The sequence below is a fragment of the Micromys minutus genome (assembly GCF_963924665.1).
Source record: "Micromys minutus genome assembly, chromosome: X".
In the NCBI taxonomy this organism is placed as follows: domain Eukaryota; kingdom Metazoa; phylum Chordata; class Mammalia; order Rodentia; family Muridae; genus Micromys; species Micromys minutus.
In genome coordinates, this window is record NC_137970.1 from 79,796,255 (window position 1) to 79,822,375 (window position 26,121).

A 26,121-nucleotide genomic window follows, 5' to 3' on the forward strand; every position below is an offset into this window, starting at 1 on the left:
ATGGCTATCTGGAATACTGTTAAAGAAAACGGGGTCTAAAAGTACATGTTTGTACTGGTCCAGTTAGCATGTGTTACCTTGCTACGTTAGCAATTTTACCTTGTGTCTGTGGAGGACTTAAAACACTATGTTGATTCTTTCAGGGCTCTTCATGGATAATTCTTTATTTTTGATTCTCCTAGGCATTAGTTAATCAGAAATTTATCACCCAGATATCTCTTGTATTGTTCCAGGATGACTCACCTTTAGTCACGTTCCCCTGGGACTTGCCTTCCAGGTGAAAAAGTAACTTGGTAATTAGAGTCGGTAACAAGCCCTTAGGGTGGGATGCGCCTGCGTTGTAGCTGTCCTTGTGATGTGAAAGTGCTTTAATTTAACCCCTTTCATGCCTTTGGACAAATTACCCGGGAGAGTGGTTGGGCGGCAATATTACCAGAAGGCTCCGCCCCCACCCGGGTCCAGCCAACCCGAAAAGACTGGGTGGAGACCTTCCTTTGTAGTCCCGCCCCCTGGGTAATTTAATGTCGCTCGCTGGGCGGGAATGTAAGATGGCGGAGTAGCAACGCGGTGCTGTAGGTGTTCAGGATCGCTGCTGACTTCCCTTCCCGAGGCGGCGGCGGCGGCGGCGGCGGCAGCAGCAGCAGTGACCACTGAGCACATTTGAGTAGTTGCCCAAGATGCCGAATATCAAAATCTTCAGCGGGAGCTCCCACCAGGATTTATCCCAGAAAATTGCTGACCGCCTGGGCCTGGAACTAGGCAAGGTGGTGACTAAGAAATTCAGCAACCAGGAGACCTGGTAAGGACACAATTGGCATCTTGGTGTACCTGATCGCCCCAGGCGATGGCACCTTGGCAGATAAAGCGGCCGTGGGATTTCCCTGGCTCAGAGGGAGGGCAGTAAGGGGCAGCTTACCCCACGGGCTGTTCCGTTATTTTACCTCCAAGGAGGGTCGCGTTCATCCTCACCGCGAGCGGTTAGGTGGAGCCAAGATGGAGGGGGGCAGCGAGGCCGCTGTGTTTGGAGACTGGGGATGGAGGACCAAATGTCGCGGGGTAATGGCCTCCTGGAAGGTCTGGAGGGGTATGGGCTCTTAGCTTTGGGCATGGGGACACGTGGCTTGTCGCCTCACTGTGGAGCCAGTAGATTGGATTCGGTTCGCTTTCGGCGCGTCGACTGGTGTACATCAGAGAACCTATCGCGTTCTGAACCTGTCGTGGTCTTTTTCCTAGAATCAAAAAGCTTTTTGGTTGGAAATGGTGGCATTCTGGTTTGGTCTTAAGGGAAACATCGTGTTCTAAGGGCGCGAAAATGTTACCAAGTCCCTTAGATTGGCTCTCTGCCGGCTTTTCCAATTCTGTCTGCTGAGGAATTGAACCGTCTTTTAAGTTATATCCAGCTGATGGGGTAAAGTGGTTGCTATAGCTCAGCATCCTTGATCTTCAGAAGCATCTCAGCTTAAGTCATCCCGAAAAATAGAGAAACCTTAGTTGTAGGATTGGAAATTTTGACCTCTTTCCAATGACTCTACTAGCACAGATAATCCACGCGCTCCGCCCCTCCTCCATTGTAGCCGCTTTTCGGTGTTAAGTGTGTGAGGATTTAGGGAACGGCTTACGTGTGAATGTTAATAACTAGAGACAAAATAATAGTGCAGGAAAAGATCTGGCTCAAACAGCGAAGTGAAATTTGAATGTCCTCTTTTTATGCTTTGCCTTAAAAGTCTCCCAGCACTGGTGGGATCCCGCATCCCACTAGGCAGAAGCAAGACAGCCAGCCACAAGTTTGGGGCAAGCCTGCATAACTAATTCTAGGCTAGTTGGTACTACATAGTGAGACAGTCTCTGAGAGTTACCAACAAAACTCTCTTCCTGGCCCCGATCTTCGTCCACATGCACTACTAGACCACGTGAGCGAGTTGGTTACCTGCTCCTTTCAGTGCGCCTTCCACTTATATACAGAATCTTCTACATATTTTATTGGTTTCCTGTGGTAGATGAAATCAGAGCACTAACCTTAATGCTTTTCGTTGGCTTATTTTCATTTTGTTTTTAGTTTTTTGTTTGGTTTTTTCTTTGAGGGGTAATCTCTGACAGGACTCGAACATTTATCTTGCTTCTTGCTCCTCCACCTGCTTAGCACGGGGGTTGCAGACATGAGCCATCACTATCTCCACAGCTAATTTTAGTCATCTGCTAGGGGTGAATTTTTTAAACCAATGATCAATTAAATTACATAAGATTTATTCTATTTCTAAACATTTTGTGGTTTTCCTTTAAGATGGTTTCTAAATATGTCTGTGTAGCTAAAGTTCATCTGTAATGTTGGCTTCTTCCGGGATTAGTATGCTGTTAATTGTGATGCAAATGGAAGGGCAAACACTGATAGCATCTGTAACCAGGCAATACCTTAGTCAAAGGAGGTGTGCAAGCTGCTGTTTTTATCTCTGACCATAAGTACTCCTGGGCCTCAATTAGGAATGCAGAACAGCCCAGACCTTGAACAGCTTAGCCTGGGGATAAGAATGTTGTCTTTTTTTTCTTTTCCTTTTCAAAAAAAAAAAAAAAAGGGAGGACTGTTTTGTCCTTGCGTTAATCCTTCTGCCCTCTGCATAATGCAACACACTAGAAACTGAGATTATATTTGCGGTGGTGGTCATGGGAGAAGAGAACAATGTATTTTCTACGGATTAGTCTTGATAAAGCCCAACTTGGAAAATAAGGCTTTTTACGGTTTCTTTTAATTTAGTGTATGGGTATTTTGCCTGCATGTAAGTATATTGTGCAGGACTGTTACCAGTTGGGGGTCAAAAGAAGGTGCTAGATTCCCTGGGACTGGAGTCACAGATGGTTGTGAGTTACCATGTGGAAGCTGGGAATCAGAACCCCGATCCTCTACTAGAGCAGCCTGCAATCTTAACCAGTAAAAAGGCTTTCTAACCCTAAATATAAGTTATCTCTGAGCTTGGCTTTTTAAAAAAGGCTGAAATGTTGGTAATTAAGCAAAAATTTTAAAAATCCTAGTAACGGTTGGGTGAGTTTTATTGGGGGTGGGGAGTATACCTGGGTGGATTAGAACTTACTCTATAGATCAGTCTGCCCTTGGAATTTAGAAACCTGTTTATGCTTCCTCGGTATACTTAAGCCTGCACCATCATGCCTGACTTCAGAATAGTTTGGGTTCTTTTTGCTTTTTGGCGGTAAGGTTTTACTGTAGCCCTGGCTGTCCTGCAACTTTGTAGATAAGGCTGACCTCCGGACTCAGATCCTGCAAGGCTATGAAGCAGGTGTGATGGCGCACGCCTTAAATCTCTGTTCTGGGAAAGCAGAGACAGGCAGGGATCTCTGAGTCAGCTAGCTACAGTAGTTCCAGGCTACTACATAGTACATAGTGAGACTATATATATATAAATAATTCTGTAGTTACAACAAACAAGGACTATGTTAAAAATCAGTATAAGTCTTATAGAACTGAACACTATAGTATTTTTACCAAGAACTTAGAGGAAAATGCTAAAGTTCAGAGTTAGTTACCTTATCTTATCTCTTGTCTTCTAGCAGCTTAAGAGAGGTATAAGTAATGGAAAACAGCTCTTTAAAGACTTTCCAAATTCCTAGAGTTTTTACACAGTGATAAAGAATGAAGTGTAAAATATAGTAATGTTGTAGGGTTTTTTTTTTAATTGACTTATTTGAAACTTTGTATAAGGTGAGAAGCAACTTTGGTCTAAATGCTTTGAGGAATTTAAACCTGTCTGACAGTCTAGGGTCAGTTGTAAAATTTCGTATTTTGTTTTCCAACTCCTAATCAAACAAGCTGACACTAGGAATTCCTGACATGTGAGTCTTCGAAGCACATGATACTCTGTTTACAGAAACTGCCTCCGTAGGTAGACCTCTGATACCATGTATAAGGAAAACATGACCTTATTGGAAATCAGTGCACCCAACTTCTCTCCCCTGGGAGAACAGAGATCTGGGTCAAAGAGGTGAGATGTCTAAGAGGGGTGCAGACAGATTTAACCATTTGTTTGAAGTTGCTCAATTGTTGGAAATACTTGGTCTAGACTGCATGAACCACAAAACAGAGGCACTTTTTAAAAAGGATTTATTTATTATATATAATTCAGACACACCAGAAGAGGGCATCAGGTCCCATTATAGATGGTTGTGAGCCACCATGTGGTTGCTGGGATTTAAACTCGGGACCTCTGGAAGAGCAGTCAGTGCCCATAGCCACTGAGCCATCTCTACAGCCCCAGAAACACTTTAAAAAAATAATAATAAGGGAATCTTTCAAGGAAAGTGAGTAAAAAACAGGATGCAATTATTAATAAGCTAACAGCTGTAACCTGGTCGAGTGTTTTGAAGAATATATATAGCCAGAGTAGTAAGAATAATTCCCCCACTCTGTGTGTGTGTGTGAGAGAGAGAGGGAGAATATGAATGTTTCTGGAGCTGGAGTTATAGGTGATTGATTTCTGTCCCTGTTAAGAATGATTGAGCTATCTCTTCAAGCTGTGTGCATCCACAAGTGCTCCTATGGGAAAGTAAGAGATAGAGACCAAACCTTGTAGCTAGCTTGCTTCATGTACACAGCTGTTAAACAGCAAAGAAACTCTCTTCTGACCTGACTACACACACAACACTATACATATAAAAAATTAGTACTGATTCCTAAATATGGAAGAACTAGATAGTGTTCAGTTCTCTCTATCATTAAAGTAAAGAAGCTTTAAAAGTAAAATTTTACTCTAAATATTTGGAAGTGTGAATGTCATGTATGTACCACAATACAAGGGTGGAGGTCAGAAGACAGCTATTGGGAGTTCCTTTCCATGTGGGTTCCAGGAATGGAATTCAAGTGGGTAGGCATGTGGCAAGCACCTTTTATCATCTGGACTACTAACCTTTTTTATTGATAACGCCTGACAATGTTTAGTACATTTTCTTTATGTTGAGGAGGGGACACAATGGCGTTGGTTATTTTCTTGTGCCAGGTCCGTTTAGGGATTGAACTCTGGTTGTCAGGCTATGCAGCACCTGCTAAACCATTTTACCATAGTTTTGTTGGACTTTTAAAAATCTTTTTGTATTGTTGCTTTTGATTTAAGATAATTTTTTAACTGTAGCCTAGATAGGCCTCTAACTCAATCCTGCTGCAGCATCATGAGTTTTAGATTTACTAGTATATATTGTCCTACCCAGCTAATAGGTACATTTTTAAGTATGTTTGAACTAGAATAAAATTAAGATCTAGTGAAGATAGTTGGTAGTTTTGTTTTGTTTTTCTTCAGTTTTATTTTCCACATGAGTGTTTTGCCTGCACGTCTGCCTATGCAACACATGTTGTGTCCATCAGTGCCTATGGTGGCCAGAGGAGGGCATTGAATCCCTAAACTGGAATTAGGGGTAGTTGTGAGAGCTGTGAACAGAACCTGTGTCTTGTTCAAGAGCAACAAGTACTCTGTATCACAGAGTAGACTGGCACATACACGGGCACTGGCGCATGCATAAACACACACTAGGTTTTGTTTTAAGACAGAATTCAGGCTGCTCCCACACTTAGATAGGGTCTAACCCAAGACTGCCTAAATACTAGGGAAACACTCCCAATTGAGCTACACCTTAGCTACATTCTTTTATTCTTACTAGTTCTCTGAATACAGTTTAATAAAACTATCAGAGAAGGAATTGTAATTGGAGACCAAAAAAAAAGGGTATTTGTGGATACTGGCAAGAAGCATAGAGGCCAGAAAGTGAAAGGATATATATCCAAGGAATATGAAAGAAAAAAGAGAAAGACTGAGTGCATGACAAGCTAAGGAGAAAATATTTTAAACTATTTTTTGAGACAGGGTATTTAGCCTTGGCTTTCATCAGTTTCCTAAGGGATAGCAGCATAAGTGTATACCATCAAACCTGGTTCAGAAGTGGACGATTTCTTATGCTAACTATAGAGATTGGAAGTTTCCCAGGCTCCCTCAGCATTACATAGCTTCTCAGAGAATACAAAATTAAAGTAGGTTCATTTGACTGACCACAGAAGTGTCTTTCATTTTTTTTTATGTCTGTACCTCAGCTTTAATTGAGAGATGCAGTAATGGTTACTTGAGTATACACAGGTATAATGGCACACAATTATACTCTTTCCTTTACTATTTGTTTAGTTGGTTGTTTTGAGACAGGGTCATAACTGGCCCAGACTGCCCTGGAGCTCACTGTCTATCCTAAACTGCCCTCAGCATACTGTCTTAATTATAAGTGTGCGGCATCAAAATTGAATTTGGAACCAGGCATGGTGGTGCCTTAGGAGGTAGTGGCAGAAGAATCAGCTCTAAAATTGCAGGCCATCATAAATTACATGAGTCCTTTATTGTCATTTCCCCCAAAATAAAAAAAAAAAGGTTGAGTTTTGAGAGTAGAGTATAGCTCAGTGGTGTGTACAAAATCATGAGTTTATTCCGACTGTTACAAAAATGAATTTTGAGTTATAGACTTACGGGCAGTTGGTAGAAAATGAGAAAAATATGTCTTGTATATGTGTTTTATAACTTTCTGGCTATAATTTTTCTGCAAACTGTAGTTTATTTGGAAATCTATGGTATAGTATAACAATAAGTATTTTTACACTGATAAAAAGTCAAGAGAGGAGGGGCTGTAGTGGCACACACCCGGGTGGCAGAGGCAGGTAGATCTCTGACCAGCCTGGTATACAAAACGAGTCTAGGACAGTCAGGGCTCTGTAATAAAAAGAAACCTTGTCTCAAGAAGGAAAAAGAAAAACAAACAAGTCTAGATATATAAAGCACCCCTATTGATTTAATCACCAAAGGGTCTTTTCTATTTGCTATGAGATGACTACAACTGCTTTCCTCCTGTTCTTTCAAGGATTTTCTTTTAATACTGCCTTCCTCAGGTTTTAGTATCTGAGTAATAATGGCCTCAATAAAACTGAGTTGGAGCCTGTTTCCTATCCATTTCTGGAAAAGACTGTAAAGTTAGCATTAATTCTGTGTAAATGATGGTAGAGTTCTCAGATTAATCTGGGTGTTAGTTTTGTTGCCTGTTTTTTTCATACAATATTTTTGATCATATTTTCTCCTCACCCAAATCCCCCCAGATCCTCTCACCTCTCTACCTACAAAGCAGTATTCGTTGGTTATCTTAGAGAGTTATCAATGGTATTGCTTTTTCTTACTCATATATAAACTAGCCTTTTTTTCCCTTACAACTTTATTTATGTACAGATGATGAATATATTTTTGTCAGTACTTGATTTTTTTAAAGGTTTGATAATATGCATTGAAAGTTCATAAAGCACATGTAAAATAAAATGTAACATGGAAATAGTCAAGGTGTTTTTGGTAAAGATTAAACATAATGATTTTTAACTACCAAAAATTGCCACAAGGCTATCTTCTTAGCTCTTGAGTTATTAATTATTTAAGGTCTAGGTGTACCCCATTCTGGGAGGGTGCTATACACATTATTATTACTATTATTATTATTATTATTATTATTATTATTATTATTATTATTTTCTTCTAAGAAGGACTGAGGCTTCCACTTTTTGGCCTTTTTTTTTTTTTCTTTTTTTGAGCTTCATATAGTCTGTGAGTTGTTTTCTTGGGTATTCAGAGCTTTCTGAGGCTAGTATCCAATTATCAGTGACTGTGTATTTCTGTTCTTTTGTGACTAGGATACCTCACTCAGGATGATTTTAAACTAACCTTTTATTTTGTTGGTTTTTCTTCACTTTGCACTTAAGCCTTTGACTTTCTTTTAGACAGGGTCTCTTTATGTAGCTACCTTGTCTTTAAAATCACCACCACCATTTTTCAGTTTCTTTAGTCCTGGAATTGCAGATGTGTGCCATCAGCACTGGCCCAATTTTGTAGTTATGATTTGGTTTTTAGAGACAGTATCTCTATGTATCCCTAGCTGCCCTAGAACTCAGTGGACCAGGCCAGCGTCAGACTTATAAAGAGTTTATAATTCCAAACACTGGGATTAAAGGCCTGGACCACCACATCCAGCCAATTCATGTTCTTAAAGACTGATTAATCTCATCCCTCCAGACCAAAGTAGTTAGCAAGGCTTTCTGCGTAATTCAGAGTAGTTAGCACAGAAAGAGGGCAGGGCCCACATCTGTTCCATGTACTGCTACACACGTATTCCTAGTAGAGTACTTGGTTTAGCATGAATATTTAATACTTTAGCAAACTTACACTATGATGGGAAGGGTACTATCTTTTCTATACAGCATCTTTACAGAACAGTGATGATTCATTTCTGAGGATTTTCTTTCTTATGTGTGGACTATAATAGTCACCATTACTAGCAGATTTGGTACTATATCTGATGGCTACCATAAAAAATTACAGGGCAATTCCATCTTAATAAGTACTTTAGAGTAAAGTCAACCAATCTTTCTCATCCTGTGTCTCATTTATAAACTCAGATTATTTGTATAGTAAACTTTAATAAACTGGATGATAAACTGCTTCTGGTATGCAGGTTCCTTTAGGTGTCCACTCAAAGTCTGAAGTGATCAATATCCATGTGTAGCTGTAACCCATGCATAGCATGTATTAATGCTCATCCTATGACTGGGGCTTAAAAAATCTATTGTTTATATTCTCTTTTTTTATATTTTAGCGTGGAAATTGGGGAAAGTGTTCGTGGAGAGGATGTCTACATTGTTCAGAGTGGGTGTGGTGAGATAAATGACAATCTAATGGAGCTTTTGATCATGATTAATGCTTGCAAGATCGCTTCAGCCAGCCGGGTTACCGCAGTCATCCCATGCTTCCCTTATGCCCGCCAAGATAAGAAGGACAAGGTAAGAATGGATGGTTTTCTTGGAGTTGATCAGACCCAGAGCTTAATGTTGGCCAGTGCTCTACCAGAGTTATACCTTCAGATCAGAATCTTTCTAATGTAGGGAAAAGAGGAACATATAAAGTCACAATGTCCTTAGCTGTTTGCATGTTTGTTAGATGTACCATTGGTGGTATAGTGCTGAGTATAGCTGCTTTCCAGAATATTTCCTTAAGCACTCCCTAACTTTACATCAATGCCATATATATAACTTAAGTATTTTAACTTTCATTTAGATGACAAATAATGCTTTCATAGCGAAAATTATAGTTTAATTCAAATGCTACAGAAATCCATTTGTAAGTAAATGCAGTGAAAAGGCATTGATAGTATGTGGCTTTACTTTTTTTTTTTTTATTGTGTCAGTGCTTGGCTTTTTTTCCTTTAAGGTTTGATACTCTGCACTAAGGTCTTACTAGTTACAATGAGCAAAAAGTACATGTAAAACAGGATGTAACCCGGAATTAGTCAATGTTTTCTTGGTGTGTAAGGATTGAGCATGACGTTTTGTTTTTTTTGTTTGTTTGTTTGTTTGTTTCTTTGTTTTTTTGTTTTTTTTTCTTTTCTTTTTTTCTTGAACTCACAGTCTGTGAGTTGTTTCTGGGGCAGTCTGAGCCTCTGGGGTTAGCATCCCACTATCAGTGACTGCATATTATGTCTGTTCTTTTGTGACTGGGTTATCTCACTCAGGATGATATTCTCTAGATGCAACCATTTTCTTAAGAATTTGGTTAAGTCATTGTTTCTGATGGCTGAGTAGTATTCCATTGTGTAAATGTACCACAATTTTTGTATCCATTCATCTACTGAAGGACATCTGGGTTCTTTCCAGCTTCTGGCTATTATAAATAGGGCTGCTATGAACGTTTTGGTGCATGTAGCTTTGTTGTATATTGGAGTGTCTCTGGGGTATATGCCCAGAAGTGGAATAGCTGGATCTTCAGGTAGTACTATGTCCAATTTTCTGAGGAATTGCCAGACTTATTTTCAGAGTGGTTGTACCAGTTTACAACCCCACCAACAGTGGAGAAGTGTTCCTCTTTCTCCGCAACCTCGCCAGCATCTGCTGTCATCTGATTTTGGATCTTGGCCAATCTGACTGGTGTGAGGTGGAATCTCAAGGTTGTTTTGATTTGCATTTCCCTGATGGCTAAGGATGTTGAGCACTTCCTTAGATGTTTCTCAGCCATTCGATATTCCTCAATTGAGAACGTTTTGCTTAGCTCTGTACCCCATTTTTAATAGGGTTGTTTGATTCTCTGGTGTCTAGCTTTTTGAGTTCCGATGTGGAGTTGGTAAAGATATTTTCCCATTCTGTTGGCTGCCGTTTTGTTTTCTTGACAATGTCCTTAGCCTTACAGAAACTTTGCTATCTCATTAAGTCCCATTTGTTAATCTTTGACCTTAGAGCTTGAGCCATTGGTGTTTTGTTCAGAAAATTTTCTCCTGTGCCTATGTGTTCTAAGGTTTTCTCTACTTTCTCATCTAATAGTTTCAGTGTATCTGGTTTAATGTGGAGATCTTTGATCCACTTACACTTGAGCTTTGTACAAGGAGATAAGAAAGGGTCTATTTTCATTCTTTTGCATGCTGAGTGCCAGTTGAACCAGCACCATTTGTTGAATAGGCTGTCCTTTTTCCATTGAATGTTTACAGCTCCTTTGTCAAATCAGGTGACCATATACATGAGAGCCTATTTCTGTACCAGTACCATGCAGTTTTCAGCACAATTGCCTTGAAATATAGCTTGAGGTCAGGGATAGTGATTCCTGCATATGTTTTCTTGTTGTTGAGGATGAATTTCACTATTCTAGGTCTTTTGTTATTCCAGAATAAATTGCACATTGATCTTTCCAACTCAATGAAGAACTGGGTTGGAATTTTGATGGGGATTGCATTGAATCTGTAGATTGCTTTTGGTAGGATGGCCATTTTTAAAATGTTGATCCTTCCAATCCATGAGCATGGGAGATCTTTCCATTTTCTGAGATCTTACTTGAGTTCCTCCTTTAGAACTTTGAAGTTCTTGTCATACAGGTCCTTCACTTGCTTAGTTAGAGTCACACCAAGGTATTTCATAGTTTTTGTGACTATTGTGAAGGCTATCTTTTCCCTAATTTCCTTCTCCACATGTTTGTCCTTTGAATATAGGAAGGCTACTGATTTGTTTGAGTTAATTTTGTATCCAGCCACTTTGCTGAACTTGTTTATCAGCTGTAGGAGTTCTCTGGTGGAATTTGTGGGGTCACTTAAGTACACTATCATGTCATCGGCAAAGAGTGATGTTTTTATTTCTTCCTTTCTGATTTGCATCCCCTTGATCTCCTTTTGCTGTCTAATAGCTCCAGCCAGGACTTCCAGTACTATATTGAATAGGTAGGGGGAGAGTGGGCAGCTTTGTCAAGTCCCTGATTTAAGTGGGATTGATTCAAGTTTCCCGCCATTAAGTTTGATGTTGGCTGTTGGTTTGCTGTATATTGCTTTTATTATGTTTAAATATGGACCTTGGATTCCTGTTCTTTCCAGGACTTTTAACTTGAAGGGGTATTGAATTTTGTCAAATGCTTTCTCAGCATCTAGTGAGATAACCATGTGATTTTGTTCTTTGATTTTGTTTATATGGTGGATTACATTGCTGGTTTTCCTTATATTAAACCATCCCTGCATCCCAGGGATGAAGCCTACTTGGTCATGGTGAATGATCGTATTCTTGGATTCGGTTTGCAAGGATTTTGTTGAGTATTTTTGCATCAATGTTCATAAGTGATATTGGTCTGAAGTTCTCTTTCTTTTTAGGGTCTTTGTGTGGTTTAGAAATGAGGGTTATTATAGCCTCAAAAAATGAGTTAGGTAGTATTCCGTCTGATTCTATCTTGTGGAATGGTTTGGAGAGTATTGGTGTTTGTTATGTCCGCAATAAAATTCTGCACTGAACCAGTCTGGACCTGGGCTTTTTTTTGGTTGGGAGGCTTTTGATGACTCCTTCTATTTCTTTAGGTGTTATGGGATTATTTAGATGGTTTACCTGATCCTGGTTTAACATTAGGATCTTGTATCTGTCTAGGAATTCATCCATTTCCTCCAGATTTTCCAACTTTGTGGAGTATAGGCTTTTATAGTATGATCTGATGATTTCTTGAATTTTCTCAGTTTCAGTTATGTCTCCACTTACCTTTCTGATTTTGTTAGTTTGTATACTCTCTTTTGCCCTCTAGTTAGTCTGGCTAAGGGTTTATCAATCTTGTTGATTTTCTCAAAGAACCAGCTCTTGGTTTTGTTGATTCTTTCAGTGGTTCTTTTTGTTTCTATTTGGTCTATTTCTGCCCTAATTTTGATTATTTCTTGCCGTCTACTCCTCTTGGGTGTATCTGCTTCCTTTTGTTCTAGAGCTTTTAGCTGTGCTGTCAAGTTGCTGGTGTATGCTCTCTCCAGTTTCTTTTTGGAAGGGCTCATGGCTATGAGTTTTCCTCTCACTACTGATTTCATTGCATCCCATAGGTTTGGGTATGTTGTATTTTCGTTTTCATTGAATTCTAGAAAATCCTTAATTTATTTCGTTATTTCTTCTTTTACCCTGCTATCCTTTAATAGAGCGTTGTTTAGTTTCCATGTGTATGTGGACTTTTTGTGGTCTTTGTTGTTAAAGAGCAGCCATAGACCATGGTGATCTGAGAGGATGCATGGGAGTATTTCAATCTTCTTATATCGATGAAGGCTCGTTCTGTGTCCAATTATGTGGTCAATTTTCGAGAAGGTGCCATGGGGTGGTGAGAAGAAGGTGTATTCTTTTACTTTAGGATGATATGTTCTGTAGATATCTATTAATTCCAGTTGGTTCATAGTCTCTGCTAGTTTTGCAGTGTCCTTGTTCAGTTTCTGTTTCCATGATCTGTCCATTGGTGAGAGTGGGGTATTAAAGTCTCCCACTATTATTGCGTGGGGTGAAATGTATTTTTTGAGTTTTATTAGGGTTTCTTTTATGAATATGGGTGCTTTTGTATTTGGAGCATATATGTTAAGGATTGAGAGTTCCTGACAGATTTCCTCTGTAATGAGTAAATGTGTCCTTCCTTATCTTTTTTGATAACATTTGGTTGGAAATTTACTTTATTCAATATTAGAATAGCCACTCCAGCTTGCTTCTTGGGGCTGTTTGCTTGGAAGTTTTTTCCCAACCTTTTACTCTGAGATAGTGTCTGTCTTTGTCTCTGACATGAGTTTCCTGTATGCAGCAAAATGCTGGATTTTGTTTATGTATCCAGTCTGATAGCCTATGTCTCTTTATTGGGGAGTTGAGTCCATTTATGTTAATAGATATCAAGGAATAGTGGTTTCTGTTTCCTGCTATTATTGCTTTTGTAGGTTGAGTTGTGTCTGTGTCTCTTTCTTTTGGTTTTCTTGCTTAGTAGTTTTCTTGTTTTTACTAGGATGTAGTTCCCCTCATTGTATTGGGTTTTCCACCTATAATTCATTGTAGTGCTGGGTTTGTGGTCAGATATTGTGTAAATTTAGATTTGTCTTGAAATATCTTCATCTTTCCATCTATGGTGATTGAGAGTTTTGCTGGGTATAGCAGCTTGGGCTGACACTTGTGTTCTCTTAGGGTCTACATGATGTCTGTCCAGGGTCTTCTAGCTTTCATAGTCTCTGTTGAGAAATCGGGTGTGATTCTGATTGGTCTGCCTTTATATGTTACCTGACCTTTTCCCCTTACTGCTTTTAGTATTCTTTCTTTGCTTTGGGCACTTGGTGTTTTGACTATTATGTGTCGGGAGAAATTTCTTTTCTGGTCCAACCTATCTGGAGTTCTGAAGGCTTCTTTTATGCTCGTGGTCATCTCATTCTTAAGGGTAGGGAAGTTTTCTTCTACAATTTTGTTGAAGATATTTACTGTGCCTCTTAGTTGATATTCTTCTCCCTCTTCTGTTATTATTATCCTTAGTTTTGGTCTTCTCATTGTGTCCTGGATCTCTTGGACATTTTGGGTTAGGAGCTTTTTGGTTTTTGCATCTTCTCTGGCTGTTTTGTCTATGTTTACAATGTTGTCTTCGGCCCCCGAGATTCTCTCTTCCATCTCTTGTAGTCTATTGGAAATGCTTGGTTCTGTGACTCCTGATTTCTTTTTTAGGTGTTCTACCTCTAGGGTTATCTCTTTTAGTGTTTTTTTATTGTGTCAATTTCCGTTTTAAATTCCTTCTTCCATTCCTTCATCTCTTTGGTTCTGTTTTCCTCTAGTTCTTTGAGTTCAATGAGTGTTTTTCTTGTTTCCTCTTTAAGCGCTTCTGATTCTTTTTGCTTTTCCTCCCGTTCTTGTTTAAGGATCTCTATCAGCGTCTTGGGGTATGATTTTAGGTCTGCATCTTCTTTTTCTGGAGTGTTTGGCTTTCCAATGTTTGTTGTGATGGGAGAGCTGGGTACTGTCGTTGCCAGGTTGTCTTGGTTTCCTTGGGATATGCTCTTTCGCTTTCCTCTTGCCATCTTGTTGTCTGTGCCTTTCCCTTGTACCTGGTCTGTGTCCCTGGATCTCCACTGGTCCATGTGGCAGATGGTCCAAGCCCTGTTCTGCACCCCAAAGCCGCCGGGTGGGAACAGAGGTCACAATGCTGGGTTCCTGGTCCCTGGATCAGGCAGGGCAGGGGCGCGCTTTCCCTGTGCACTCGGCAGAGATCTCTCTGCTCCCTGGCTGTTCAGATCTCCTTCTCACCAGGCCTTAACCTTTGGGAACTGCTGGTCCAGGTGGCAGATTGGCCAAGCCCTCATGGTTTTACTTTTTTATGTATTTCATTTATTTACATCCTAAATGTTGCCTCTCCTCCTAGTACCCCCTTGCAGAATTCTTCCCCGTCTTCCCTCCCCTTCTCTTGACAGGGTACCCTCTCCTGGGTATCCCCCAACCTGGGGCATCATCTCCCATTGAGGCCAGACAAGCCAGCCCTTTGCTGCTACATATGTCCTGGGGGCTTCAGACCAGTTTGTGTATGCTGCCTGGTTGGTGGCTCAGGGTCTGGTAACTTCCAGAGGTCCAGGTTAGTTGACACTGTTGTTCTTCCTATGGGGTTACCCTCTAGTTCCTTCATTCTTCCTCCTAACTCTTCCAAAGGGGTCTCCAATCTCAGTGCAGTGTTTAGCTATAAGTATCTGCTTCTGTCTCAGTCAGCTGTTGGTAGACTGTCTGAGAGGACAGCCATGCTCTACGCCTCTTTAAGTACATCATAGCATCAGTAATAATGTCAGGGTTTGGCTTGCAAAACTTTATGTATATATCTCATCCTGTAAGTAAACCAGATACATGAAATACACAAAAGCTGTAGAGTAAAATTTGTTTTTAAAGTTTAAACTCCCAGCTAATAATACCATTCGGATCTTATTTACATTGAATTTACGTGCCATACATGGCATATAGGTACGTGAATAATGTTTCTCAAGCAAAGGAATTGTTTTCATTTTGGTTTTTGATTTTTGTTCCTTTTCTGCTATTCAGAGCCGGGCTCCAATCTCAGCTAAGCTTGTTGCAAATATGCTGTCTGTAGCAGGTGCAGATCATATTATCACCATGGACCTACATGCATCTCAAATTCAGGTACGGGTTAAAGCTAAATACTGAAAGAAGAATGGGAGGAAAGTCGGGAATGGTAGTGGACATCTGCAATCTGGAGGCTGAAAGATGAAGCAAGAAGCTTGACAGTTTGGTATTATGGGAAGTGCATAGGATTTAGGGTTAGAACTAAGATGGATGCTTCTACTGAAACATACTCACACGTTAACTTTAACCGTGTTAGGTTGCGTCTGAGCATGTGTTCATTATTATGGTTATAAAATAATAAGTGTATGATATACTTGGTTGATGTAACTGATAATTTATGGTAGCTATTATCAGCATTTTCCCCCCTAGAATTTAGAGCTACAGCATTAAGGATTTTTCATAGAAGCCCAGTGCAAGGGAAATCGATTGCCACGTTTGGTTTATAGTATAGAAACTTCCTGTTACATATGGTAGTGCAATGGTAGTGCATACTTAAAATCTTAGCATGTGGAAGACCTAGGCAGGGAGGGACTAAAACCTGTTTTAAAAATAAAACTCCCTGTTAATACCATTTGGTTCTTGTAGCAATACAGTGATGTACATAGGATAGAGGAGTATACTTGTCCTATAAAAAAGCAACTTACTTGAGAAATACTACTTGTTTGTGTAAACTAGAATTAAAACACGTCTTGTGATTTCTAGTTAATCTGTATAATCATTCACTATAAAGAGTTGCCACTGAGTTTATATGCCATACTATCTCCAGCTGCTTTACCAGTTGTACCAGCACAAGTGGCATAAACAGTGTCTATAGGTTGGGAGTCTGGTCATTGGTTTGTCAGTTCATAGTACTTGGCCGAATTTGACTTTACAAGGGCTCATTTCTGTTCCTATGGTTAGGTGTGAGTTGGCTAAAGGCTAATAGTGCTGATTTTGCCAGGAAATAGGCTCTCTTTTATAGTTACCAGCTTGGGTATGCCTTTTCAGTACTTTGAATATTGTTGTAAGGTATTTTTATGTAAGCTATTTTAACATTTGCATATTGTGTGTGTGTAAACATGGATACATGCATGGTGTGGAGGTAAGAGGATAACTTGTAAGAGCTCTCAGTTAAGTGGGTCCTCAAGATCAAACTTGGGCTCCTTTACTTACTGAGCTATCTCACCAACCTCCTGTTGTATTGATTGATCAGTTGATTGTTGATTCAGTACACATGCTGAAACGTGTAGTCACTTCTCCCATGTGAGTCCCAAGGAGCAAACTCCTCAAGACATCAGACTAAACAGCAAATACCTTTGTCAGATGAGCCATCTTTCTGGCTCTACTTTATTTTTCAGACATTCATAAATGGAAGAAAGGAAAAATAAGAGAAATGTTAACCCAGCTTCTTTCTCCAGGGTTTCTTTGATATCCCAGTGGACAATTTATACGCAGAGCCAGCTGTCTTAAAGTGGATACGGGAGAATATATCTGAGTGGAGAAACTGTACCATTGTCTCACCTGATGCTGGTGGAGCCAAGAGGTATGCTTATAATTACTATTGTTCTTAAAAAATGTACTGTACTGGGTATTGGTGGCACGTGCCTTTTATCTCAATACTTGGGGGGAGGCAGATGTAGATGGGTCTCCAATTTAAAAGCCATCCTGTTCAACCGAGTGCTCATTCAAGGACAGCAGAGTGTCCCAGAAAAAGCCTGTCTCAAAACAACAACAAAAACAAAACAAAATTTAAAAAAAAACAAGTTGTTGCATTATGCTTGACTATTGCATTAGTAAAACAACACTTGCTGAACTTTATCAGGAAGCGTAGGAAATTTCATTTGCAATGAATGGCATTCATTCTTAAGCCCAATATCAATAGATAAACACTCCTTAGTGGTCTAGTTCCTGGGAGCTCTGGGTGGGCCAGTAATCCATCCTAGTGTAGATGGATGCTGGAGCAGTGGGGCAGAAGTGGGTGAATGGGTAGGGGAGCACCTAGAGGGAAAGGGGAGGAGAGAGGGCAGATGGGATGGAGGGTGAGGAGGGGTAGCTGGGATATCATTTGAGTTGTAAAGGAGTAATAGAATGATGACTAAAATTAAAGTTAGCTTTACAAACCTTTTACAAAGCTGTTGGTTAAACCATTTGATCCCTGGATTAAAATATTAAAAAGAGAGGAAAATAAAGTATGGTATTTTAATTTAAAGCATGTACCTTACATTTTTAAACCAAACCTTATTGCCAGGGTTTAGCAGCTACGATACTTAATAGCTCAAATAGTGCAGACTAAGGACCTTTGATTTTTTTTTCTTTTAGTGGATTATGTGTTAGTAATGCCTGCAGAAATATGGCACATGTTCTTGTTGTAGAAATAGAAACTCAGATAAGTAGAAAAAAAAAGTAGAACTTTCTAAGGTGATAACAAATCATGAAGAAGTCAAACAGTTCAAATAAAGAATTAATAAACTGAGAACTTGGTTTATTCAACCAGGTTTGATGTTTAATCAGCACTTGTCATCTGTGTCAACAGTTGTCACATACAAGTATGCTGTAGCTATCTTCAGACACACTAGAAGAGGACATCAGATCCCATTACAGATGGTTGTGAGCCACCATGTGGTTGCTGGGAATTGAACTCAGGACCTCTGGAAGAGCAGTTAGTTCTCTTAACTGCTGAGCCATCTAAATAATGTCTTAGGCATGAAGTTCATGTCTTTCTCAGACTTAAAAAAGTTAACTTGAAATAACCAAACAGGTTTGCTTGTTTTTTTTTTTTTTTATGTTTGGTATTAGAATACTACTTTCTGCAAATGACTTACTGTTCTTTGTCATTCTTTCACATTATAATTCATAGTGATAGAGTGTTTTCCAAGTTAGTGATGCTCACTTCTGTCTTAGCAGACTTGGGGTGTAGGTAAGAATCCCTAGTATGATTATAATTTGCACAGAAGCTCTCCACTCAAGGGGGTATGGGTTATTTTTTCAACCCTTTTCTGTTCCATGTCTTGGCCAGTGAGAATAAATAATTTGGAACACTTAAGGTAACTGATATCATGCATTTGTCTTGAGTGTCATCATTTTAAGTAAACTGGTTACCTCTAATGTTAGGTTCCTAACCAGTAGTAATCGAAAGCACAAGGTATGGTCAGTTTATAACCAGGTAGAAATGTTGCCTAGAGTTGTAATTCAAACCTTATGGTCACAGGTTCTTCACCTGTTCAACAAAAACTCTGCTTACAAGGGAAATAGGACATAATGCTAAAATTTGAGCAATGCTACATTTAAAAACACAAAACCTGAAGTATGAATCTTTTATGACAAGAACTATACAAGTGGTTCCTGGGCACACATGTCACATAGGTAGCCTATTGTCATTTACACTGAGTGACTTTTTTTAGTATAGAATAGAGTTTATATTTAGTGCATGGGGGAGAGAAGATAGTAGAGACAAAGGTAGAGAGAGGGAGAGAGGGAGAGGGCAGAGAGGGGAGGGAGAGAAGGAGACCAGTCATGAGCACATGGAGAGAGACCAGGGAGGGAAATGGGAAGAAGAGAAGGAGTATAAAGGGAATAGAGGAAGAGCCACTCCACTGAAGGACTTCTGCATAAGTGAATATGTTGTACTTTGTTAGATTTGTCTTCTAACCTGCCTTTAATGAGAAAACAAATTTTCTTCATTTGATAAATTCATAGTAACATAATAACATGCCCTGTTTGTCTGGTTAATTGGCTTAATTTTCTTTCTAGAGGCAATCTCAAGGTTGGTGACCAGGTACAGTTGGTGATATTTACCATCTGTGGTGGGTTTTACCACCATTATGGGAAAGAGGGTTGGCTTACTCCATTCCTCCTAGCTTCAGGTTCACGTGTCACTACTTCTAGACTCACAAGTCTGCCATGATGGAAACTGGTACAATCTGTGCATTTCCTGCACTCAATAATAAGATCTCTCTTCTGGTTTAATTAGCAAACTAATATACCTTAGTATATACTGTGTGCCTGGACTGGTGAAGGGTATGTCTACCTCATCCACACAATGAATGTTTTGTTTTGAGAATTATATTCCAAAAAGCATTAATCCACAAAATTCAGTTTATAATGGTTTTTTGGGGGATGTCAATGATAGTTGCCCTGGAATCTGTTTTAATTTCAAGGAGTATTCTTTCCCAGGAAAAACATTGTATTATTTTGTATAAGTGAGCACAAGTGATGGGACCTAGGGTCACATGCATGCCAGGGCAACTGTCTACCACTAAATGATACTCCCAGTCTTCGAAGCAACTTTTGCCTTGGATTTTGTCTTTAATATAACATCTCTTGTTTTACAGAGTGACCTCCATTGCAGACCGGTTGAATGTGGATTTTGCTTTGATTCACAAGGAACGGAAGAAGGCCAATGAAGTGGACCGCATGGTACTAGTAGGAGATGTGAAGGATCGTGTGGCTATACTTGTGGATGACATGGCTGACACATGTGGTACAATCTGCCATGCTGCTGACAAGTGAGTACAGGGTAGTGGGGCATATTGCTAGACCAGGGAAAGTTCAAATTCTACACCTGGTTTCTACTGAATGCATAGTATGTCTGTGCCATTATAAAGTCAAAGTTATAAGTTCAAATATAGTCAGAACAATTTTTATATGGTAAAGCTTGCCCTTTTAACCATCTAAGTCAATGAGAATAATTACATTTACAGTATTCTACACTGCTCACTTTTTGTTTTGATGAGTTAGAAATCCCTAGATGCCCTTTACATATATTTATTTTGAATGTGCATATGTGCTCATGCCTTGACCAACATGTGGAAGTCAGAGGACAACTTTTGGAAAGGCTCTCTCCTTCTACCCTGTGGGTCCAGGCTGGGCAGCAAACACAGTCACATAAAGTCTTTCTGAAGGGTGTTTTTTGTTGTCATTCACAAAGGAAATATGTTATAGAATATTTTATAGATTCTACCATAATAAGGCTTAGTATGGGCTTTATTCTTTAGTAGTCCATAACTGTGTCCCCCTAAAATTCATGTGTTGACTTCTGTCGCTAGATATGGTTTTGCAGATTACCCCAGGAGTATTTAGACTTAAATAGTGGGATTCTGAGAGCAGAACCTTCATGGTAGGATTAGTGACCTTATTAGAAGAAAATGCTTGCCACACTTCACATGTATACTTGAATGTCAGATTAATGAGATCTTTTTCCTCCAGACTTCTCTCAGCTGGAGCCACCAGAGTTTATGCCATCTTGACGCATGGAATCTTCTCTGGTCCAGCCATTTCTCGCATCAACAGTGCATGCTTCGAAGCAGTAGTAGTTACCAATACCATACCTCAGGAGGACAAGATGAAACACTGCTCCAAAATACAGGTGAGATAAGATTGACCCCAAACCAAATTCCCATTAAGTGTTTTTCAAATGGTAACATTAAGTCAGATATGTCAATACTGGAGCTTTTAACTTTGGGTTTTTGGTTTGTTCTGGAAATGGAACCCAAAGTCTTGTTTCTGTAGGTAAGCACTCTTCCAGTGAATTTCTAAAACCATCATTTGTCCCTTTCTTTTGGCAATAAGGACTGATAAAAGTTCTACTTTGTACTGTTTAAGATGTTTTAAGTTACCTCCACTGGCCTTGAACTCACTCCGTAGCACAGTCAGGCCTTGAAGTTGGAATCATACTTTAGCCTAGAAAGCAGCTAAAGTCCTGGCCTCAGTCTTTGGGGGGTTTTGCTTGTTCATTTGATACAATAATTATTATTATGTAGTCCCAACTGACTTAGAATTTGGCATGTAAATCAGGCTGGCCTTAAACTCAATCTACTTGCCTGTTTCCTGAGTGCTGGGATCAAGAGTATGCCTGAGAACATCCAGCTTTGTGTGTTTTTAAAGCTTTTAAATTACTATTTTGAAAATTATTCATGTGAAATTACACGTGTGCTTGTGTGAAGCTGGAGCTGAATGTAGTGGTGAGCTTGTAGTGGTGAGCTTCCTTGGGAATGCTGGGAACTGAGTTCAGGTCCTCGGCAAAAGCATTAAGCAAACTTAAATCTGAGCCACCTCCATAGTCTCTTTGCTAACTTTGTTGCTTTTGCTTTGGCCTTTTGCAATAAAGCCACTGTTGACCAGGGTAGCCTGAGACTCACTGTAATCCTCTTGCCCTAGTCTCCCAAGGACTAAGATTATATATAGGCATGTACTTTTTTGTGAGTTTGTCTGTTTTCAGAGACAGGGTTTTTCTGTATAGACCTGGCTGTCCTAGAACTTGTTCTATAGACCAGGCTGACCTCAAACTCAGATCCACCTGCCTCTGCCTCCTGAGTGCTGGGATTAAATGCATGTATCATGTGTGGGAGGCTCCTGCAGAGGGCATCATATTCTTGTAATCCCTGACATGTAACTAGTCATGTAGAAGGTCAGTGAGTGCTCTCAACTGCTGAACCATCTCTTTAGCTGCTGTAGGCATGGACTCGGCCTGTGCAGAATCACTCTATTAATGATCTTGAGTCAGGGTTTGTCCTGTAAATAATAGCATCTTAACTCCTTCCTTTGTGATTATAGTAAAAGGGAGGAGCTGAGTGCTAGATCCTTAGTTTGCTTTCCAGGCTCCTCGTAGGCTGCAGATTGGCCCATGGACTGTTTTTGCATACTAACCAGGTGCATTTTCTGCCTTTCTAGGTGATTGACATCTCTATGATCCTTGCAGAAGCCATCAGGAGAACCCACAACGGAGAATCTGTCTCCTACCTGTTCAGCCATGTTCCTCTATAATATAATAACTTCTTTAAGCATTTTGAAAATAAAACCAACCCCATCCCTTGTTTTTCTTGGTATTGGTGAGTTCAGCAGAAGAGCCAGCTTGCTTCAGTATAGCTTTTTACATCCCACATTAGCTATGTTAGATTTTATCCTACATTGGAGAAAGACAGATTGCTATTATCTGCTAGGATGCCTTACCTGCATTGTTGCATCCTGGCTTTCTTGTTTATATTGTGAGCCTTGCAGCTTTAAGTTGATCTCAGCTGTTAAAAATGTATAGACTGTTAAGAGAGTGTTCCACAAGGTCCTAAGGATTGACAAAGCTCATACTCCATTGCATGTGACTGCTTTGGGGTTTTTTCATTCAGAATAACTAGCAACAAAGACAGCCATGTGTAATACATTTTCAGAGGTCTATGCTACACTGCAGCAAGAACCCTGAGCATCCTTAAGCATAGTTCAGCTGTTGAGCATCCTGTAAGGCAGGGGCAGGTAGCTCAATGCAGTAATTCTTTTGGGAGGAAGAAGCCTGATCCATTGCCATCTGTTTAACCCTATAGCTTGGATTCTCTACACCCATTCCTTTCCAGTTGGCTTTACCTTCATCTATCTTGACCCTTTCCTGTCCAAATATCTTGGACTCAGTGATCATTGTTACAAACTCTTCTGTAAGGCAGACTTGCTTCTTGCTGTATAACTGCTAATGTTCACATTAGGTAACCTGCTGTAGCTCAATCTTCCTTAGCCTCCTACCTCTGAGGTGGTGGGTTTTAGGTGGTGTCCTGTAGTGCCTTTTGCTTAATTTAAGTATTTAATTTTTATCTTCCTTGTACCCATTTGGCCTCTCAATTAAGCATATTTCTGCTTAACAAGTTGATCTTACTGTCTTGTGTGGAAGAACCTTAATAAAATGTCTGTCGTGTACGATTTTGGGTGTGTTGTCATCTCTACTGATTTCCCTGTTTGTCTTAGTTGTTTCACTGGCCAGTACATCTTCCTTTTCCAACCATTTTAGCCACCTTGTTAAGAGAAAGCAAGTATCTGAGGCTTAGTGAGAATTAGAACTAATTAATTTTATGGAGTATGCTTGAATTACATGAAGCATAATTAATGTCTTCTGGGTTTTTGCCACTTATTCCTGAAAATCTTTTAAATGTTAAGAATTGTTTTATTTTTGGGTTTTGACATAAGACCTAGACTATAGGATTCTCTCTCTAATACTTAGGGTGAAGTTTTGAGGTCGTTCAGGAAAAAGTATCACTCAACTTTGAACTATGCCTGGAGCAATGCCACTGCCTAGGACAATGAAAGTGCTGCAAGCAGGCACCAGCAGGGGGAGAAGCCCCAGGAACTTGGACATTTGTTTGTTGTTCTTTGATTTTGGAGCTAGGCTCTCACCTGGGCTTTCCTGCCTCTACCTCATGAATGCTGGGATTAAAGTGTTGCTGCAGCCTCTCCATCCCAAATAAGTACACCCGTGCAATGAAGACACAACTCAGTTAATGTGAATATAAGCAGTGTGCCCAGACTGGGCAGATCTACCACTACCCTACTCTGTTCCACTGCTAAGAAATCCCTTAGAACTTGTGGTTTCTCCAGGCCACATGTTTCAGCTCCATCTTTCCACCTCTTCCTCCTCCTCCGGTGACCCCCCCCCCCCACTCTCCACCTTCCCTTTCCCTGCCCAATCACTGGCTTGATTAAAATGGGGAAAAGGTTCTCACAAAGTCACCTGAGTATGTGACTGGCAGCCCTTCTTGGGAAAGTGGAAATAGCATCAAAATACAAACAGCTCCAGGATAATCTACAACATTAAAGTCATGTGCCATTTGTGTCAAACTGTGGTTGGTTTTTAAATTTATTTTAAAATTACATTTTTTTCGTCTATGTGCACATGGGTGTGTGAGATGCCAAGATCACATGAAGGTCAGAGAACAACTTGAAAATTGTCCCTTCTACTATGTGGGTCTCTGGAATCTTTCTCAAGTCAGGCTCCTCGGCAAGTGCCTATATCTGCCAGTCACCCCACAACTGTTTTGGTGGTCTGTCATACCATGTTTGAGGCAAGGTTTCACTAGGCTGGCCAGTAACAAGCTAGTTATAAAATTAGAGATATGCCTTTTGAGTGTTGGGATTAAGTGTGTGTGTGTCTCGGTCCTGTACCTAGCTCCCAATAGTGAGTTTGTTTTTAATGATGCTTTCTTGATAGATTCTTTTACCAGGTGAGTCCTGGGGATCAAATTAGGTTATCACGAATTGAAGCTGAACCATCTGGCCAGCCCCTTAGTGTTTTTGAAAAGGTCTGTAGTCCAGATTGGCCCAGAACACACCCTTTATTTTTGTGGCACTCATGCTCAAGCCTCCTTAGTCCTAGATTACAGGTATGAGCCACTACACCTGACTTGGCAGTGGGTTCTTAACTGGTTATTTGGCAGGAGGTGGCACCACAGTGGTGCAGTTAACAGGATCTGAGATCTGAGGGATCTTACGAACCTCCCTTTCATCCCCAGAATCTAAGGAAAGGTGCCTATGTTATTGAACAGCTTGCAAAGCCACTGCTTCTATAAGACATAAGGCTGGGGGCCCCTGGTCCCAAGTATTTTCAGATCTGGAAGTATTCTGCTAGAGACAAGGGTGGGAATGTATGCCTAGTCTTGAGAGGCTGAGATAGAAAAGCTGCCATGAATTTGAGCTGTCTTTTGTCTCTCGGAGAAAAGGTGTTCCCTATTAAAAGTTGGGGTCAGTTAATAGCATATGACTCTTAAACTGAGGGTTATTATGAAATACCTAGAATTTAGTGCTTATAAAGCACTATCTCTATTGGCCTGCCTTCCTACCCCTCCCTGCTAAGGAAGTGATCTGCAGAAGGGAATCCAGTGATAGGTGCGCCCCACTGCACACAGGGAATTAACAAGGCTGGAGAAGGTGGCTCGGCACTCATCCAGGCCCGGTGCTCAGTCTAGAGATCATTGGGAGACAGTGCTCTGTGGAGAACCCATTGCCTGAGGAGGGGAAGTGGGAGTCAGCCCATGAGTCTCTATTCTGTATCTTGGCCTTTACAGAAGCCTCAGTTGTTTGGCCTCCTGAAGTCAACACCTGGCTTTTTGCTCAGCTTTTGTGAAAGACTAACCTCCCCCCACCTCCCCGGCTTCTTGCAACCCAAGCATATTAGGGTCTCAAGTTTGGATACAAGACGGTCCATGCATCTTTGGAGTCTTGCCTGGCCTGGAACTCCCAGAGATCTGCCTACCTCAGCTTCCTGAGGACTGTGATTAAGGGCACGTGGCACCACACCAGGCTTAAGATGTTTTTTATGTATACCCCTGTGAGCAGGTTGGTTTGCATACTTACGTGCAGAAACCCATGGGTGCCACAAGAGGGCATCAGATCCCCTGGAGTTGGAGTTACAGGTTACCAAGAGCTGCAAGCATCTGAAATGGCTGAGATGTCTCTTCATCCCTCCCTCCATGTCTTGAGATCCATTTTGCTCTTTGTTCACCTGAGATCCCTCGTTAAGAATACCCAGGTTCCCTGACGCACACCTGTAATTCCAGTGTCTCAGGGCTTAGGAGACAAGAAGGAAACCATAAACGAGAGGCAGAAGGAAGAGGTGATGGAGGAGAAGGAAAAAGCAAATTCTGCTAAGATGTCAAGTGTGTGCATGATGCTCAACAGAATCATGTTAAGATAAATCTCTACAGTTTTTTTCATTATAAATTCTCCCCCTTTTGGCCAGGGCAGCTCTTTTGAGGCAGGGTCTCAAACTCGGGCAATCCTTCCTCTGGTCCCAACATACTTACTTATATTACAGTCATGCACTTCCATGCCTGGCTTAATTTTTTTTCTTTTTAAAAGTTATTTTTAAGCTAGCTGTTGTAGCCCATACCCTTAATCCAATCACTCAGGTAGATACATGCAGACTTCTGAGTTACTCTGGTCTACATAGCAAGTTCCAGTACATCTAAAGCTACATAGTGAGACCCTAT

At 40.4% G+C, this 26,121-nt stretch overlaps 1 protein-coding gene across 1 annotated transcript; it reads left to right on the plus strand.

Moving 5' to 3' along the window:
• The first annotated feature begins 562 nt into the window (after positions 1-562).
• Positions 563-23,059, plus strand: PRPS1 (phosphoribosyl pyrophosphate synthetase 1). The gene is made up of 7 exons (XM_080910627.1): positions 563-799; positions 8,662-8,845; positions 15,365-15,463; positions 16,804-16,928; positions 19,717-19,890; positions 20,591-20,750; positions 22,055-23,059. Exons 1-7 carry the CDS (start codon positions 678-680, stop codon positions 22,145-22,147), a joined length of 957 nt encoding a protein of 318 aa, XP_080766753.1. The 5' UTR covers positions 563-677; the 3' UTR covers positions 22,148-23,059.
• The last annotated feature ends 3,062 nt before the right edge of the window (positions 23,060-26,121 follow it).

Bases quoted from the DNA above. Each gene is read 5' to 3' on its own strand.
- PRPS1 (XM_080910627.1), top strand. From the start codon at position 678: ATGCCGAATATCAAAATCTTCAGCGGGAGCTCCCACCAGGATTTATCC. The intron at 8,846-15,364 runs GTAAGAATGGAT...TCTGCTATTCAG, and splicing joins GCCAAGATAAGAAGGACAAG to AGCCGGGCTCCAATCTCAGC. The intron at 15,464-16,803 runs GTACGGGTTAAA...TTCTTTCTCCAG, and splicing joins TACATGCATCTCAAATTCAG to GGTTTCTTTGATATCCCAGT.